The sequence below is a fragment of the Cherax quadricarinatus genome, chromosome 84 (assembly GCF_038502225.1).
Source record: "Cherax quadricarinatus isolate ZL_2023a chromosome 84, ASM3850222v1, whole genome shotgun sequence".
NCBI classification, from domain to species: Eukaryota; Metazoa; Arthropoda; class Malacostraca; order Decapoda; family Parastacidae; genus Cherax; species Cherax quadricarinatus.
The window spans coordinates 7044698-7065022 of NC_091375.1; the positions used below are offsets into that span (position 1 = coordinate 7044698).

At 43.6% G+C, this 20325-nt stretch overlaps 1 protein-coding gene across 2 annotated transcripts in view; it reads left to right on the top strand.

The window, feature by feature from the left end:
- LOC128704232 (discoidin domain-containing receptor 2-like) overlaps nucleotides 1-20325 on the top strand; it is a 152290-nt gene that overhangs the window by 102485 nt on the left and 29480 nt on the right. For both annotated transcript variants that reach the window (XM_070102982.1, XM_053799274.2), the window contains 3 exons: nucleotides 14210-14441; nucleotides 15385-15532; nucleotides 15714-15893. In XM_070102982.1, coding sequence (XP_069959083.1) covers nucleotides 14210-14441; nucleotides 15385-15532; nucleotides 15714-15893 — 560 coding nt within the window. The remainder of the gene's footprint in view (nucleotides 1-14209; nucleotides 14442-15384; nucleotides 15533-15713; nucleotides 15894-20325) is intronic.

Genomic DNA, 20325 nt, shown 5'->3' on the forward strand with positions numbered 1-20325 from the left:
TGCACCTACGTCCTCCTAGGTGTTGCACCTGCATCCTCCTAGGTGATGCACCTACGTCCTCCTAGGTGTTGCACCTACGTCCTTCTAGGTGTTGCACCCACATCCTCCTAGGTGCTGCACCTACGTCCTAGGTGTTGCACCCACATCCTCCTAGGTGCTGCACCTACGTCCTCCTAGGTGTTGCACCTACATCCTCCTAGGTGCTGCACCTACGTCCTCCTAGGTGTTGCACCTGCATCCTCCTAGGTGATGCACCTACGTCCTCCTAGGTGTTGCACCTGCATCCTCCTAGGTGCTGCACCTACGTCCTCCTAGGTGCTGCACCTACGTCCTCCTAGGTGTTGCACCTGCATCCTCCTAGGTGCTGCACGTACGTCCTCCTAGGTGTTGCACCTACGTCCTCCTAGGTGTTGCACCTACGTCCTCCTAGGTGTTGCACCTGCATCCTCCTAGGTGCTTCACCTACGTCCTCCTAGGTGTTGCACCTACGTCCTCCTAGGTGCTGCACCTACGTCCTCCTAGGTGCTGCACCTACGTCCTCCCCAACAGACTCTTGACTGACGAACAAGACACAGGTGTAACGCAGGATTAAATCAACCACTGATAACCCAATTCCACCATAATTATCCTGACCCTCCTGACAGTCAACCAGATTATCACCTCCAATTATTGTCACGGGTAAGCTTTAAACCCGTAGGGGAGGCAGGCAGGTTTGATCCAATTAGATCGAATCCCTTGGATCAGGCACCACTCCCCCCTCCTCAAATTTAATTACCTGTAATCACCTCTATGGGAGGGGGGGGGGGCTGCTTCGATGGTGAAGGGATCTTGATTCTAGGAAGTGGAGGTGCGTTTCACTGCATCAAATCTGATTGTCTTCTTACCAATGGTTGTATGACCATTATATTTTAGCGCTTTCTTGTGAATTTAATAATAATAAAGAATAAAACAGTAACATTAAAATAAATGAAACGAAAAAATATAATAATAATGAAAATAATAAATTATATTTGTCCATTAATTCGGTCAAGTTATCCAGGTCCTACAATGTAATGTTATGTAATGTTATTAATATGTATAGAATTATGTACCGTTTATGTATGTCCTCTCTGTCTCTCTCTCTCTCTCCCCTCTCTCTCTCTCTCTCTCTCTCTCTCTCTCTCTCTCTCTCTCTCTCTCTCCCTCTTTCTCTCTCTCCCTCTTTCTCTCTCTCTCCCCTCTCTATCTCCCCCTCTCTCTGTCTCCCTCTCTCTCTCTCCCCTCTCTCTCCCCTCTCTCTCACTCTCTCTCCCCTCTGTCCTCTCTCTCTCTCTCTCTCTCTCTCTCTCTCTCTCTCTCTCTCTCTCTCTCTCTCTCTCTCTCTCTCTCCTCTCGCCTCTCTCTCTCTCCCCTCTTACTCTCACCTCTCTCTCTCTCTCTCTCTCTCTCTCTCTCTCTCTCTCTCTCTCTCTCTCTCTCTCTCTCTCTCTCTCTCTCCCTCTCTCTCTCACTCCTCTCTCTATCTCTTTCTCCTATACACAATAGTTCAGAAAAAATCACACAATGTTACAATATATATGGAGAGACAAAAATCGCAGTAATTTCACGGTGTGAATGACAGAGGAAGGAGAGGAAATGGGACCAGCCCAGCGGTTATTATGTGGGCGTTACTGTGTAGTGATGTGTGTGTCTGTGTGTCGTCACGCGGGTTCGATACCCGGGCGGGACCACCCTGATGTCTCTATCCAGTCTGGCGCCTTCCAGGAAGTGGGAGGGATAACTCCAGGGAACTGGAGTTATCCCTCCATCCTTGGAATAAATTTGATTAGCTTCCCCTACACACATAATAAGGCAGGCGAAAATTTGTGTATGCAATAATTTCGCAAAAATCATTCTGAACCTAACGGGAAAATATATATATTTCAATGTGTTTGTTGAATATTTAATTACTGTAAACTTATCTAAAATATATTTAGTTGGATTAGGCTAAATTAAATTGGTCTTGTTATAATAAGGTTATGTAAGTTTTCTAAGGTTCTTTTGGTACAAAATTATTAATTTTTACATTAACATAAATGAAAAATATATCTTTAAACGTATAAAGAAAATTTTAGAAAGGACTTAATTTTAAACGATTTCTTGCTAATTGACCAGTTTTACCTATTCGGCACGACATATATATATATATATATATATATATATATATATATATATATATATATATATATATATATATATATATATATAAAGGCATCCACGAAATAAGTGGTTTTTAAATAAATAATACTTCGACTAGCCAGGGATTAAACGTAAGATATTTAACCAGCCCTTCGGAAAACTAGGTAAATTTGTGGACGCTTTAGTCCAGTACGCCACCATGGTAGAGACGTCAGGTGCCCAGCCACCATGGTAGAGACGTCAGGTGCCCAGCCACCATGGTAGAGACGTCAGGTGCCCAGCCACCATGGTAGAGACGTCAGGTGCCCAGCCACCATGGTAGAGACGTCAGGTACCCAGCCACCATGGTAGAGACGTCAGGTGCCCAGCCACCATGGTAGAGACGTCAGGTGCCCAGCCACCATGGTAGAGACGTCAGGTACCCAGCCACCATGGTAGAGACGTCAGGTGCCCAGCCACCATGGTAGAGACGTCAGGTGCCCAGCCACCATGGTAGAGACGTCAGGTACCCAGCCACCATGGTAGAGACGTCAGGTGCCCAGCCACCATGGTAGAGACGTCAGGTGCCCAGCCACCATGGTAGAGACGTCAGGTGCCCAGCCACCATGGTAGAGACGTCAGGTGCCCAGCCACCATGGTAGAGACGTCAGGTACCCAGCCACCATGGTAGAGACGTCAGGTGCCCAGCCACCATGGTAGAGACGTCAGGTGCCCAGCCACCATGGTAGAGACGTCAGGTGCCCAGCCACCATGGTAGAGACGTCAGGTGCCCAGCCACCATGGTAGAGACGTCAGGTGCCCAGCCACCATGGTAGAGACGTCAGGTGCCCAGCCACCATGGTAGAGACGTCAGGTGCACAGCCACCATGGTAGAGACGTCAGGTGCCCAGCCACCATGGTAGAGACGTCAGGTGCCCAGCCACCATGGTAGAGACGTCAGGTGCCCAGCCACCATGGTAGAGACGTCAGGTGCCCAGCCACCATGGTAGAGACGTCAGGTGCCCAGCCACCATGGTAGAGACGTCAGGTGCCCAGCCACCATGGTAGAGACGTCAGGTGCCCAGCCACCATGGTAGAGACGTCAGGTGCCCAGCCACCATGGTAGAGACGTCAGGTGCCCAGCCACCATGGTAGAGACGTCAGGTGCACAGCCACCATGGTAGAGACGTCAGGTGCCCAGCCACCATGGTAGAGACGTCAGGTGCCCAGCCACCATGGTAGAGACGTCAGGTGCCCAGCCACCATGGTAGAGACGTCAGGTGCCCAGCCACCATGGTAGAGACGTCAGGTGCCCAGCCACCATGGTAGAGACGTCAGGTGCCCAGCCACCATGGTAGAGACGTCAGGTGCCCAGCAAGTACACTGGACATGCCATACCTAACACCAGCATATTCTTCCCCTTGGAGAACTACAACGACACATTTCACTCTCCTTCCGTTTGTGTACCAGTTTCAGGAGCAGTACACGTTAATATAACGACATGTAGCCCTCTCTGCTGCTGTTACTATTACTACTACATCACGAGGACGGAGACGAAATTACTCAAATTGTTCACTATCTGATCCATTCACTTGCTGTCACTGCCACTACCACCACTACTACTATTACTACCACTACTACCCCTACTACTACCCGCACTACTACCACTTGCTTCACTATATTAACATATAAACACAGCAACACTGCAATATACTTATTGGTCCTATCTAGTATACCCAGAAGCATATACCTGAGTATGACCTATAGGTGTTGAGTGCTTTCCGGATAATACAAAATGATTTTAATAACAGTAATGATAATCTACACTTCATTCGTTGTGTCGTTCGTTGATTCATATTTTCAGTCTTCTTCATGACCTTCTTCACCAGTTGTCAGTCGTCACCTCATTAATCGTGGGTCGTTGAGAGGCACTGTTGGCTCTCACGCGATGTCTGGTGGCACTGTTGGTTTGTGAGACCCATCTAGTGGCACTGTTGGTTTGTGAGACCCATCTAGTGGCACTGTTGGTCTGTGAGACCCATCTAGTGGCACTGTTGCTCTGTGAAACCCATCTAGTGGCACTGTTGGTCTGAGGGACCCATTTAGTGGCACTGTTAATCTAAGAGACCTGTCTGGTGGCACTGTTGGACTGTAGAACCCGTCTGGTGGCACTGTTGGTCTGTAGAACCCGTCTGCTGGCGCTGCTGGTCTGTAGAACCTGTCTGGTGACTCTATGGGTCTGTAGAACCCGTCTGGTGGCACTGTTGGTCTGTAGAACCCGTCTGCTGGCGCTGCTGGTCTTTAGAACCTGTCTGGTGACTCTATGGGCCTGTAGAACCCGTCTGGTGGCACTGTTGGTCTGTAGAACCCGTCTGCTGGCGCTGCTGGTCTGTAGAACCTGTCTGGTGACTCTATGGGCCTGTAGAACCCGTCTGGTGGCACTGTTATTTTGCATCTTCCAAGGAAATTTGAAGAATTTGTTCTGTTAGACGGAAGTCCAGGGACCGGCTTAGTTGCAAGTGCAGAAGCCAGAAGATACACAGGTATCTTACAAGTAGGTGTAGGTAGGGACGTACGTAGATTGGTAGGTAATAGGCAGATAGGTCATTTTCCGTCATCTGCTAACAGGATTCCACCCATCTCTTGTGGTATGCCATTCCCATGTAACAGAAACAGTACTGGTACTAATGCTTATCCTTAAGGGACCTCGCTTGTTAAACTCTCCCAGATCAGCTAGGTCGTGAAGACAGGTCGTAAAGACACACGTCATGAAGACAGGTCGTGAAGACACGTCATGAATACAAGTCGTGAAGACACACGTCATAAAGACACGCCGTAAAGACAGGTCGTAAAGACGCACGTCGTAAAGACAGGTCGTGAAGACACGTCATGAATACAAGTCGTGAAGACACACGTCATAAAGACGCGCCGTGAAGACAGGTCGTAAAGACGCACGTCGTAAAGACAGGTCGTGAAGACACGTCATGAATACAAGTCGTGAAGACACACGTCATAAAGACGCGCCGTGAAGACATGTCGTGAAGACACGTCGTGAAGACACACGTGTAAATAAATAATAAAATACGTAGATTTTCTCGTAACGGTTTAGTAAAATACAATTAAAGGATTTCCTACCTCAGTATCTTATCTTCTGTACTGAAGTCAGTGTGCAGCTGCATCCAGCCTTCATGTTGTTATTGGAACACAACACTCATAAGACATGTGCAATATTGGGTATCTTTAAAGAACAATAAGGTACACACACATGGGAGGAGCTTGCGACGATGTTTCGGTCCGACTTTGATCATTTATAAAATCACACCGACACAAAAACAGAGAAGGAGACAGTGTATAGGCGAGGGGACAGGGACGGGATCAAGAGAGGAAGAAAGAGAAGCAGTTGTAAGACTGGTAGTCGGACCGAAACGTTGTCGTAAGCTTCTATGTGCGGGTATCTTTATTGTCGAAACGTTTACCCTGCACAACAGCTTTATCAGTCAAGCAAAGGTGAATTTAACACTGAAATCAGTAGTAGCTTTGAGGTGATCATTCCCTCAGCCTTCGTAGGCCTATATAGACTTGCGTGTTACTAGCACCAACAGACTGTTGAACCTGATCTAAACCGATGGAAAAGTCTGAGTGTAAGTTCTGCGACGTGTGATTACTCCAGCCACAGTCTGGTTAATCATGCATCCAACATGGCGTTTGACCTCATGGCGAGTTACGATATTAATAAAATTATTAAATAATTTATTAAATAAAATTAATATATGAAATCATTAAATAAAATATACTAAATAAAATTATTAATAATAAAATTAAACAAAAATTATCAATAATAAAATTAATAAAATTATTAAATAAAATTATAATTGTAATAAAGTTGGTAGAATTACCGACAATATGTAAAGTAAAAGGACACAAGTGCAACTAAAGTGAGATTCTATTGTGGCAACGTTTCGCTCTCCAGGAGCTTTATCAAGCTGTTACAAGCAGTACATGGACACAGAGGGTATATATAGGCTCAGAGTGAGGTGCAATACTAGTGGTGGTAGTGGTGGTAGTAGTAGTAGTAGTAGTAGTAGTAGTAGTAGTAGTAGTAGTAGTAGTAGTAGTAGTAGTAGTAGTTGTAGTAGTAGTAGTAGTAGTAGTGACAAAAGTTGTAGTGGTAGTAGTAATATAACTTTTGTCACTACTACTACTACTACCACCACTACTAGTATTGCACCTCACTCTGAGCCTATATATACCCTCTGTGTCCATGTATTGTTTGTATCTGCTTGATAAAGCTCCTGGAGAGCGAAACGTTGCCACAATAAAATGTCACTTTAGTTGCACTTGTGTCCTTTTACTTTACATATTATAATTATTATAGATGGTGATGGTGTGAGACTTAACGATGGGGAAGGATACTTTGACCGCGGTCAACACCAACCACCGCCATGAATTAGGTCATTAGAGGTCAACGAGGCTGCATGATGACCGCCAGGGTCGTTAGGCTTGGCCAACGAGGTCGTCTAGAGTTGTTCATTGTCGCAATTGGGGTTAAATGGGCAATTAAGGGCTGTTTAGTGGTGGGTCAGTTAGCGACCTCCCTCACCGCCCTCGCCGCCCACTCACTACACACAAAAATTATGTAAATTCTTTGTATTTCTTAATTAACGAGTACAGGTTTTGTTTTTGTCCACTGTCTAAACACTATTGTTTGTTCTTGTTTACAGTACTGTGTTTGTTAACCAAACAGTACTGTGTTCTTGTTAACCAAACAGTACTGTGTTCTTGTTAACCAAACAGTACTGTGTTCTTGTTAACCAAACAGTACTGTGTTCTTGTTAACCAAACCGTACTGTGTTTTTGTTAACCCAACAGTACTGTGTTCTTGTTAACCAAACAGTACTGTGTTTCTGTTAACCAAACAGTACTGTGTTTCTGTTAACCAAACAGTACTGTGTTTTTGTTAACCAAACAGTACTGTGTTCTTGTTAACCAAACAGTACTGTGCTCTTGTTAACCAAACAGTACTGTGTTCATTTTAACCAAACAGTACTGTGTTTCTGTTAACCAAACAGTACTGTGTTCTTGTTAACCAAACAGTACTGTGTTCTTGTTAACCAAACAGTACTGTGTTCTTGTTAACCAAACAGTACTGTGTTCTTGTTAACCAAACAGTACTGTGTTCTTGTTAACCAAACAGTACTGTGTTTCTGTTAACCAAACAGTACTGTGTTCTTGTTAACCAAACAGTACTGTGTTTCTGTTAACCAAACAGTACTGTGTTCTTGTTAACCAAACAGTACTGTGTTTTTGTTAACCAAACAGTACTGTGTTCTTGTTAACCAAACAGTACTGTGTTTCTGTTAACCAAACAGTACTGTGTTCTTGTTAACCAAACAGTACTGTGTTTCTGTTAACCAAACAGTACTGTGTTCTTGTTAACCAAACAGTACTGTGTTCTTGTTAACCAAACAGTACTGTGTTCTTGTTAACCAAACAGTACTGTGTTCTTGTTAACCAAACAGTACTGTGTTCTTGTTAACCAAACAGTACTGTGTTTCTGTTAACCAAACAGTACTGTGTTCTTGTTAACCAAACAGTACTGTGTTTTTGTTAACCAAACAGTACTGTGTTTTTCTTTCTTTAATAAACAGTATAGTTTAACTACACTTTATCAAGAGTTATGTTTGTATTTGTTTGCTAAACTATAGTTTAGTTAAGTGCCAAGTGTCGTTGCTTGTATTTCTTACAGTGTTGAACTTGTTTTTTGTTTTACTTACCTTATCACCTGTGTTATACTAACACCTGTCATACTAACACCTGTCACACTAACACCTGTCATACTGGCACCTGTCACACTAACACCTGTGTCATACTGACACCTGTGTCATACTGACACCTGTGTCATACTAACACCTGTATCATACTGACACCTGTGTCACACTAACACCTGTATCATACTGACACCTGTGTCACACTAACACCTGTATCATACTGACACCTGTGTCACACTAACACCTGTATCATACTGACACCTGTGTCACACTAACACCTGTGCAACACTATACTGCCTCTTTACAGCGTGAAATTCTCAATCTATAATGCATCAGTACACTGTAACAATACACTGTAAGATGACACTGTCTCAGTATCACACCGTTTCTGTACCCTCGCGGTGCTGTAAACTCAGTACACCATGTACTGGTAAGCCAGGAAAAGGCCTCGGTCAGATGGCTAGAAGCTCCAGCTGCGGGTCATCATATAACTAAGACCGGCGTCAGGAAACACTTGTCCTGTTTCCTGACCAGTTTCACCTAACGTAACCTAACTACCCCGTGCATCATCATGGTGTCAGTGAGACAGTGTTGAGAGTGTAAAGGGGCATATAGCTGTCCGCTCCCCGTGTTGCCATGGTTATGATGCTGGGAGAAGCTAAGTCTGTGTGTGTATTCATCTATTTGTATCCGTCTATTTGTGGTTGCAGGGGTCGAGACTCAGCTCCTGGCCCTGCCTCTTCACTGAACGCTACTAGGTCCTCTTTCTCCCTGCTCCCTGAGCTTTATCATACCTCGTCTTAAAGCTATGTATGATTCCTACCTCCACTACATCACTCGCCAGACTGTTCAACTTCCTGACTACTCTATGACTGAAGAAATACTTCCTAACATCCCTGTGACTCATCTGAGTCTTCAACTTCCAAGAGTGACCCCTCGTTTCTGTGTCTCATCTCTGGAACATCTTGTCTCTGTCAATCTTGTCTATTCCAGGCAGTATTTTGTATGTCGTTATCATGTCTCCCCTAACCCTCCTGTCCTCCAGTGTCGTCAGGCCGATTTCCCTTAACCTTTCTTCGTAGGGCATTCCCCTTACCTCTGGAACTAACCTTTGCACTAATTTCTTAACGTGCTTGACCCGGTGAGGGTTCCAAACTGGTGCTGCATACTCCAGTATGGGCCTGACGTAAACGGTGTACAGTGTCTTGAACTATTCCTTACTAAGGTATCGGAACGCTAATCTCAGGTTTGCCAGGCGCCCATATTCTGCAACAGTTATCCGGTGTTATACTCACCCCAAGATCTTTCTCCTTGAGTGAGGTTTGCCGTCTTTGGCCACCTAGCCTATACTCTGTCTGCGGTCTTCTTTGCCGTTCCCCAATCTTCATGACTTTGCATTTGGCAGGGTTGAATTCGAGAAGCCAGTTGCTGGACCAGGTGTCCAGCCTGTCCAGGTCTCTTTGAAGTCCTGCCTAATCCTGTGTGTACGTGTGTGTCCCTTTGTCTCTCTCTCTCTCTCTCTCTCTCTCTCTCTCTCTCTCTCTCTCTCTCTCTCTCTCTCTCTCTCTCTCTCTCTCTCACTCTCTCAGTAATTATCCAGAGTGGCTTTTACCATTTCTCACCACCCAAATCACCATCTCGTGACAGACGACCAATGAGATGAGAAAGAAGATCCATCTTGGGAAGATAAGAAGCGGGATTTAAATGCACTTTGTCGTGCAAGAAGAAAGATGGCGTTGAAACCAAGACGACTGGATTGGGACAGTTTGCCAAGAAACCGGGTTAGAAGCGCTTGGAAGACTGTTTACTACCGGGCAGCTTTTTACCACTCAAGGGGGTGTCAGTACGTTCATAAAACCCACCAAAGACACTTAAGTGTGAGCTTTAGCAAACGGTATAGGGGTACGCTTGAGGATCAAGTGTGAGTTTGATCTAGCCATTCAAGGGAACAAAACAGTCACTCTCTACTACCACTACTAGTACTGTTACTACTATTACGACTACTACCACTACCAGCATTATCACTATTTTTCTTCCTCTCTTTCTCCTGTCCCCTTCGCTTATATATAAAATGGCTCAATCATTGTCTTCTATCCACCCCTTTAATTTTTAAAGGGGTGCACCGGTAAGCCAGCGGAAGGCCTCGATCAGATGACCAAAAGCTCCAGCTGCGAGTCATCATATGACTAACACCCGCGTCAGGAAACACTTGTCCTGTTTCCTGATAAACCATACCTAACCTCTCCTGTCAGTGTGGCTTGTAAATGGTCCAGGTCGGACCGAAACGTCGTTATAAGCTTTTGTGTAGTCAAGTGTGACTTTATTAAGGTACATAGCACAGAGTGCATTTACATGTCAGCTTTATCATGGACTGGAACACTCGACTATTTTTAAGGACATAAAACACACAACACAGTCAATTTAACCTTCGTCAGAGCACAGAACACGCAACACACACAGGCGTGACCTTCATCAAGGCACGAAATATGCAGAACACTCAGGCGTAACTTTCGTCAGAACACAGAATACGCAAAGCACTCAGACGTGACCTCCGTCAGAGCACATAAAACGTAAAACACTGATGCGTGACCTCCGTCAGAGCACATAAAACGTAAAACACTGATGCGTGACCTTCGTCAGAGCACAGAACACGTAAAACACTGATGCGTGACCTCCGTCAGAGCACAGAATACGTAAAACACTGATGCGTGACCTCCGTCAGAGTACAGAACACGTAAAACACTGATGCGTGACCTCCGTCAGAGTACAGAACACGTGAAACACTGATGCGTGACCTCCGTCAGAGTACAGAACACGTAAAACACTGATGCGTGACCTCCGTCAGAGCACAGAACACGTAAAACACTGATGCGTGACCTCCGTCAGAGCACAGAACACGTAAAACACTGATGCGTGACCTCCGTCAGAGTACAGAACACGTAAAACACTGATGCGTGACCTCCGTCAGAGTACAGAACACGTAAAACACTGATGCGTGACCTCCGTCAGAGTACAGAACACGTAAAACACTGATGCGTGACCTCCGTCAGAGTACAGAACACGTAAAACACTGATGCGTGACCTCCGTCAGAGCACAAAACACTCAAAGCAGGACACCAAACAATAATAAATTATAGTCTTGTCATGGTGAATGAGAAGACTCAACAAGAAGACTTGAACACATGGATGCTTGTGGACCCCCATACCACCACCAACAACAAACTCGTCACCCATAGTGATAAATTAACACTCAGTGTTGTGACACAACACTACTCGGGTAATTAAGGGACGAGACCAAACACTGTGCATTGCATTGGTGGTGTGTGTGTCGGTCCAGTCATACACCCTATCTTTTTTAATATAGAGGAAGGGAAGGAGTGCTCCGATTCGATGGAGGATCGACGTAGCCGTAATCCTCGTAGAGTGATTTCCTAAAACAAGTGACTAATTGTAAGAAAAGAACACAAAAAAGGCATGATATCGTGATTGGAACAATACACAAATAACCCGCACGTAGGAGAGAGAAAATCTCACAGATCACATGGTGTGAGTTGTGAATGGTCCAAGTCGGACCGAAGCCGTCCAAAATCAAAGTAGGTTCGAGAGTTATGCTAACTTTAACAAAACGTCTGCTTGATCAAAAGTTTGTTGGTCCTTATCGAGTAGTTGAATATATCACTGGCAATAAGTATAAGGTTAGAGAAATTAGTACTGGTCAGTATAAAGAATCGCATTTAGATCATATGAAGTTAGTATGTGATGATAATGATGTTCTAACCCAGACTAATGTGACAGACTCTGACAATCCTCCTGATCCTGTACTCTCTACCTCTAATACTCAGTCAGACGATCAACCTGAATGTCGTTATTCCCTACGTACACGACAGGTATTGAGGAATCCTCAAGTATCATTTGTAACTACCAATTCAGATTTGTCTCAAATACTACATGAGTTAGCTAGTGCAACAGAGTTTGATCCTCCCAGAGATGACACCCATTCTGCATATGTCAATCTCACCCTAGCAGAGTTGGGGCTAAATGTAAATAACCTGTATAGATGAATAATTACAGTATCAACTTATTAATATTCAAGAATTTTTTTTTTTTGTATTCGCGTTTTCTCCGAATTCTGAGAGTTAACAGTCTAGATTTGAGTGCACCAAGTCTGCCTTTCTGTTAAACACTTCTTTCTTTGTATATATTTCTTCCTCAGAATCCGTAGATCACATGAATACCGATCGATCGATCAAAAACAAAACAAAATTTTTATCACTTCTATTGTGTAATCCCAATGTTGAGTCTCATTCTGTGAGTCGTGCTATATCATACCTTGTAATGCATTACAGTTTCATTATAATCAATTACGTTAGCTTCCATTCCAATATTCTACTTATGTATGTTATAATGTTCAATTGTTGTGTACTTTGACATTGTATAGAATCAGCCCAAGCCGTATGCCTGCCATCTCTAGTTTGTATTAGCTGTACGTCGGGACGACATATGTTAGTGTCGCCGAGCTCTCAGTAGTACCAGTTCCTAGTAACCAGTTGCCAGTTACCAGTAGTATGACTCACTAACAACCGTCTGTGTGAATCACTTGTTATTCACTGTTCAGCCGACCTAGCATGTTTTGAATGCCGCTACCCTCCGAGGCTCTCAGCAAGCCAGTTCAAGTAGAGGTGTTAGACAGGCGGTAAGTCAAGGCTTGGTGCTATATTCCACCCAATATACTAGAACATCCAACGTGAGTGTTATTACCCAATCCACGTTATCGAACCCCCACATGACACACGGTGTGAGTTGTGAATGATCCAAGTCGGACCAAAATGTCGTCCTCAGCGTTTTCTCTCTCCATTCCTCCAATATCTTGAATGAATAAATATTAATTAGAATTGATATACATTTTATAATGTAATTATTCAGGTGAGACTGATTGGTACTTGGTACTCTGTCCTGAGGATGAGAGGTACCTCACTCTCCCCTCAGCAAGGATACAAAAAGTCTTCAACGAACCAAATTCATTGAAGAACAAGCGCAAAGACTTTGTTTATCTTCTTCAGGCCAGCCTACAGAGTGATAAATTTGTAGATGGATGGTTCAGAGAACCGACATGTTGATAAATTAGACACATGTGCAACTCTTGGGTATCTTTATTGAGGAAACGTTTCGCCACACAGTGGCTTCATCAGTCCATACAAAGGAGAAACTTGAAGAACAGGAGGAGAATGAGGTAATCAGTCCCTCAACCTTGAGTCGATGTGTTCAGTCCATCAATCTTGAGTAGAATACACATCGACTCAAGGTTGAGGGACTGATTACCTCATTCTCCTCCTGTTCTTCAAGTTTCTCCTATGTATGGACTGATGAAGCCACTGTGTGGCGAAACGTTTCCTCAATAAAGATACCCAAGAGTTGCACATGTATCTAATTTATCAGAGTGATAAATTAAACATATGTTCAACACCTGGGTATCTTTGCTTTGTAGGGATGTTTTGCCAGTGTTTTTTTTTTTCTTCAGTACACTAACTAGACTTAAGAGGTAAGATAAAGCAATCAGTCCCTCAGTCTAGAAGCATTTATCTAGACTGAGGTACTAAACACCTGCCTCTAGGCTGAGGGACTGATAACCTCATCATCTTCCTCTCGTTTATTGTATTGATAAAGCCACTGGGTGGCGAAACGTCTACAAAGTAAAGATTCCCAGATGTTGAACATGTGACTAATTTAAAATTTTGTCGGAATTGTAAATCACTGATATTCATGCTATGGAATGCCAGAAACTGACAAACTTACTGCAGCACTACTGCATATTACCTCTGGTATCGGCAGCGTTCCTGGCTAACTAGTGTTCTAAAGTCTTCGTTATTAGGTACTATCACTCCCTCACACCTTCAGCACTCAGATTTCGTCACTCGTCTAGACAGCTCCGACATCGACTAGAAACTGGCTAGCTTGGACGTCGCTTCCTAGTTCATCGTAGTGTTGGTACGAACTAGGATGTCCTCTCTCTATGCTCCTAGTCTGGCCTCGTCTTGATCAACTAAACACTCGGGCAGCATTTGGGTTTCTTAATTTTGGAAACGTTTCTCCAACTGTCGTCTTCTTCAGTCTAACGGTAAAAGATTGGGGGTTTGTTGACAGTCTGAGGGAGAGAGAAAGAGAGAGAGAAAAAAAAACAGAAGTAAACACCTTACGTAACTTAATCAAAATGAAGGTAAAAGTAATGCTTATTGTAAAGGGACACAACGTTAGATTTACTCTTTGCTCGGCCACATCTAAATCGTCTTTCTTTTTCACCTTTTCAGGGCGCACGTCGAGGTGGGTGGAGGTGCGTGGTGTCCCAGGGAGATGGTGTACCGGGAGGGGGCCCAGTACCTGGAGGTCAACCTCGGAGGCCTGCACGTGGTGACCAAGGTGGAGGTGCAAGGCAGGTTCGGCAATGGTCAGGGAAGAGAGTTCGCTAAGCAGTACAAGTTGCAGATGTGGCGGCCCGGCATGGACCACTGGACCACTTATAGTGACGGTCGTGGCGAGGAGGTGAGTACCGGTTCACTGGACCACTGATAGTGACATTCGTGGCGAGGAGGTGAGTACCGGTCCACTGCAGGTGGCTCGGCATGGACCACTTATAGTGACGGTCGTGGCAAAGAGGTGAGTACCGGTCCGCATGGAGCACCAATGGCCCGGACATAAACCGTCCTTGGCCACCGGTAATCCCTTTGAGAAAGACTCGTTCAAAAATCAGTTAAAAACCTCCGTAAACAACAGAACTATATCATCAGTTTACAAAACAGTCCGCCAATAACAGGCAAGCTTTCAACCAGAGATAAGGCGGAGCACCAATGACAGCGAAGCTTTCAAGCAGAGATAGCAACACTCCACAAATGACAGTGGTTCTCTCACGCCAAAGGTTCACGAAATCAACCATTCATTGCCAACTATTTGCATCTTCAATTACCCTCTAACAACCTCATTAATCTGTTCAACTGAACTAAAATACCTGTCTACTGGTATTGAGGTTTGAAGCCTATCGACTACACGAGGGTCATTAAGGCTGCATGTCACCTGTTCATCACCAGTCAAGAATACCTTAATACCTAAAATAGGGAAGTATACTCACAGTGTATATACACTGAGACATACACCGCTCAGTGTATATTGTACTCACCTATTTGTGGTTGCAGAGGGTTGAGTCACAACCCTTGTGTTGCTCTTAATATTAATATTTGGTTATAACAATAATAATCTTTATCTTCACATGAAGTTTCCAGTATTTATATAACTCTGCCCCACTCGCCTCTCTACCCCACTCACTTCTCTCTCTCTCTACCCCACTCACTTCTCTCTCTCTCTACCCCACTCACTCTTCCCTCTCTACCCAAGTCACTGCTCCCTTTTTGCGCCACTCACCTCTCCCTCTCTACCTCATTCGCCTCTCTCCCTCTCTGCTCACTCACCTCTCTCTCCCTCTCTCCCACAGTTGCTGGAGGGGAACACCAACACATACCTGGCAAAGACCTCTCAGTTGAGTCCACCCATCATAGCGGCCAGGGTGAGGTTCGTGCCTTACAGCGACCACCCTCGTACAGTGTGTATGAGAGTGGAGATCTACGGTTGTCGCTACACTGGTGAGTCCTACCACTGTGTTGTAGCAGCTGGTGTTATGTTGTAGCAGCTGGTGCTGTGTTATAACAGCTGGTGCTACAATAGTTAGATTTGCTATACATTTCTACTGTTTGCTGTTAAATCTTGTATTAAATTTGTTTAAGGTGACTAACGAGCGAACTACCTCATTACTGTTCCCCTCAGAGGGTCTGGTGTCGTACACGATGCCTGACGGTGACCCCCGGGGCGGAGACTACAACCTCCGTGACCTGACCTACGATGGGTCTCGCAAGGGAGGCTGGCTCTCTGGCGGTCTAGGTCAACTGAGTGATGGTGAGACTGGTCACACCAACTTCCGTGTTGATGCTCTGGGACGAGGCAGAGGTAAGTGATGCTGCTGATCTTACTGAGAGAGAGAGAGAGAGTACATGTACAAGGGAGTACAATGGACAGATAGAGGATGGCTTGGAAGTCCATGCCAATGCTGTTTACTGAAAGGAACTGTCTACTTCAACCAAGGTGTGTGAGTCAAAGATAGTAAAGGAAAAGGTCCTGAGAGAGAGAGAGAGAGAGAGAGAGAGAGAGAATTAGGTCAAACTGTATTTTTCGTGAGATTACGTACAGTTGAGAACTGGAGTAACTATGCTCTGGGTGGACGATAGTCTACTGATAGTTCTGAATACTTTGTAAACTAACATAAAGGTCACAGTCGCTACAACTAGTGTTTGTATTGTGTTTAGTTGAATCCAAAGTCAGCGTTTACCAAGCGTTAGTCAAGCCGGGTCTTCCAGGCCTGACTTCAGAGGGCAGCCTGTTCCAGTCTTCTATTTTATCTACAGAAAAATGTATATATATAATGTGCTTAATAAGCCGAACTTGCCGAATATTCTCAAGTTCTTTGGAAAAAAAAAAGTTTTTATAGATTGATACATTTTTTCACTAACAATGTAAAAAAATATTTTGGGTGACCAACCGTAACCTAGAAACTGCACCTGACCTAATTTAAATTAACTTTTTTGTCAAATTCAAATGTCATAGATCAGGTTATATTTATTTAACAATGCTTTTTAGGCCTAACTCGCCATGTATTATAATATATATATATATATATATATATATATATATATATATATATATATATATATATATATATATATATATATATATATATATATATATATATATATACATATATATATATATATTATATGTTTCGTGAATTTGTATAGCTGTGTGTATGATTTCTTTCACACAATTCAGCGCGTCGAATCACATTTCTCCCTAAATGCAACACGCCCCTCCAGAGCCCACAATGGCAAATTAGGCAACTCCCTCCCTACCTCGTTCCCTACCTCCCTCCCTCGCTCCTTCCTACCCTCCATCCCTCCCTCCTTCCCTCCCGCACTTCCAGCCTGTCTAATATTCCAGCGTGTGCCATCACTCATCAGGAATCCACATTCCATCCATTGACATTCCAGGAGACCTTCACTTACCCCCTTCCCTCTCCACCCTCACGCTTCCTCTCCCTCATTCCCTCCGTGTTTATCCCTCACTCCTCCATCTATCCTGCATTCAATGCTTTCCTTCCTCTCCTTCCTTCCCTTCACTTCCCTTCCTCCTTCCTTCACCATGTAATAACAAAGCCAGCCAGGCTAATATTCACTTGCCTGGAGAGGATTTTAAGGAAAAATACATTGAAATACGATATTTTATATCAAAACAAAAGCTTTTCTGGGCCGTGATGCAATGACGCAGCGATCCTGAGTGCATAGAAGACGCAAGGATCTTGAGTGCTTAGTGCGTTTAGTCAGGCGTCCACTAATGTAATTACTAGTTTGTCATAGTGAACTCTGGTGAGAAGTTGAAGTTATACCTTGATGTGGCTGAAATTTTAAGGTTCTTCTTTGATGTGGCTGAAATTTTAAGGTTCTTTGATATGGCTGAAATTTTAGTGAAAATCTATTAAAACATGGTGGACAGACAGTGTAACCTGAGAGTGGTCACGGAGTGATACCGGCCATTTTTTCATGTAGGGGGGGGGGGGGGAAGTGACAGCGCCGAGGATAAACAAAAGAGTAACAGTACTGCGACCTCCTGCACTACCATCACTCTTAGTATTAGCAGTAGTGCTGATGCTGCGTCGAACTTTTCTTCCCTCCCTTGTCCTACTTATTATACCAGGATCCCCAGTATACCAGGATCCCCAGTATACCAGGATCCCCAGTACACCAGTATGCTACACCTCCAGACTCAGCCAGGCTCAGCCAGCAAGAGTGGCGGGCGACTGGAAAAAGCCAAGAGTCCTACTCTTTTTAACTTCTACACCCTCCTGGAACTAAAAGCAGCCTTCCAGGAATACTCCCGTCATCCAAAGACAGGTAAGGTCTCCTCACCCCGTCCTGGAAGGCGGCCTTCCACGTCCCCAGAATATATTTCCCATGGTAAACAACACCGCCGAGGTTTACCTAGGAATGGAAGGGACAGCCATATTTTTACCTTCTGCCTAAGAGTGCTCCAGTTCCCCGAATTAAGCCTGAATGCCTTCCACATTTTCCCCCCCAGGCGCTGTATAATCCTCTGGGTTTAGCGCTTCCCCCTTGATTATAATAATAATAATAATCTGCCTAAGAGTTGTAGCAGTAATGATAATACTCTATACCATTAATTTCATTATGGCAGACTAACAAATGTCGAGTGTGCAGGTGTGAGCTTGTCACACATCTGTCTGTCTCTGTTTATTGTTCAGTGATTGATGGATGATGTGGGACAGCGGTTACACCTGTTACTCACCCTCATTACTGGCCACATCGTGAATAAATCACCTTGATCCACAGCTGTTATTGTCCACCACTGAATGAGTCTTGTGTTATTCATGAGTCTTAATGGTCCTAGTAAAGTATTATTCAGGATGAGTCTGATTATTTCTCTCTCTCTCTCTCTCTCTCTCTCTCTCTCTCTCTCTCTCTCTCTCTCTCTCTCTCTCTCTCTCTCTCTCTCTCTCTCTCTCTCTCTCTCTCTCTCCCTCTCTCTCTCCCTACTATGAAAAGATTACAATCTTGAACTCTTGTTTATTATTTAGACTTATTTCATTGTCTACCATTCTTTCTCCTTCCCACATATCTCCCTCTCTTTCTCCCTCCCACATACCTCCCTCCCTTTCTCCCACATACCTCCCTCTCTTTCTCCCTCCCTTTCTCCTTCACACATACCTCCCTCCCTTTCTCCTTCACACATACCTCCCTCTCTTTCTCCCTCCCACATACCTCCTACCTTCCTCCCACATACTTCCCTCCCTTCCTCCCTCCAGCATACCTCCCTCTCTCTTTCTCCCTCCCACATACCTCCCTCCTTTCCTCCCTCCCACATACCTCCCTACCTTCCTCCCACATACTTCCCTCCCTTCCTCCCTCCAGCATACCTCCCTCTCTCTTTCTCCCTCCCACATACCTCCCTCCTTTCCTCCCTCCCACATAACCTCTGTTCCACTTGGATTGAGAAGTTTCAAATTTACTTTTAACATCACTAGTGGTTGATATGCCAGGTAGGCTTATTTATGAAGCTTGAGAGTGATAGACCTAGGACCCACTAGTGCGACTGAGGAAGTATAACAGTGGTAATACAGTGGGTAGGAGAGAAGTATAATCAAGGTGGTATGGTAGTGGTATGATCACTGTATTAGCGAAGAAAAAAGAAATTTCAAAAATATATGTAATGAAAAGTGAAAAACAAATATTGAAAAAAGTATAGAAAATCTAGAATATATATACTGATATTTTTAGAAATATAAATGAACATTGGAATTAACATTTCTGATAAATTTCAAGACACACACACACACACACACACACACACATACACATGTATATACACATACACACACAGACATATACATGCAACATACACGCACACATATACACACAAGACAACACACATACACACACACACACACACATGTATACACAAAAAGTATACACACACACACATCACTTACCACTTGCCCACAAACAGGCACCATAAAACACCTAACCAGCCATCCAACACATGAAAAAACAAGGTTGTGAAAACACCTGGGCAGCAACGCCCTAAACGCCCGGAGATCTCGCCTTAAATGGAACGTTTGGTGAAAAAAAAAGTGTAAAACACGTGTACAACAAGTGTAAAAACACCAGTAAACCACCACGTAAATCAGTGTAAAAACACGTATAAAACCAGTTTAGAACACGTTTAAAAATACGTGCCTTGTCGACCCTAAATTATTAACAAGTTCAGTAAGTTTGTTACAAGTTTAATAAGTTGGAAATAAGTTTAATAAGTTGGAAATAAGTTTAATAAGTTGCAAATAAGTTCAATAAGTTGGAAATAAGCTTAATAAGTTGGAAATAAGTTTAATAAGTTAGTTAAGAGTTCATCTAGTTGTTTACAAGTTCAATTAATTACTAATTTGACTAACTGTTAAAAATAATAATAATATATCTTAAGTCAGTGTCGTAAATTATTTTTACAAGATATCTTAAGTCAGTGTCGTAAATTATTTTACAAGATATCTTAAGTCAGTGTCGTAAATTATTTTTACAAGATATCTTAAGTCGGTGTCGTAAATTATTTTTACAAGATATCTTAAGTCAGTGTCGTAAATTATTTTTACAAGATATCTTAAGTCAGTGTCGTAAATTATTTTTACAAGATATCTTAAGTCAGTGTCGTTAATTATTTTACAAGATATCTTAAGTCAGTGTCGTAAATTATTTTTACAAAATATCTTAAGTCAGTGTCGTTAATTATTTTACAAGATATCTTAAGTCAGTGTCGTTAATTA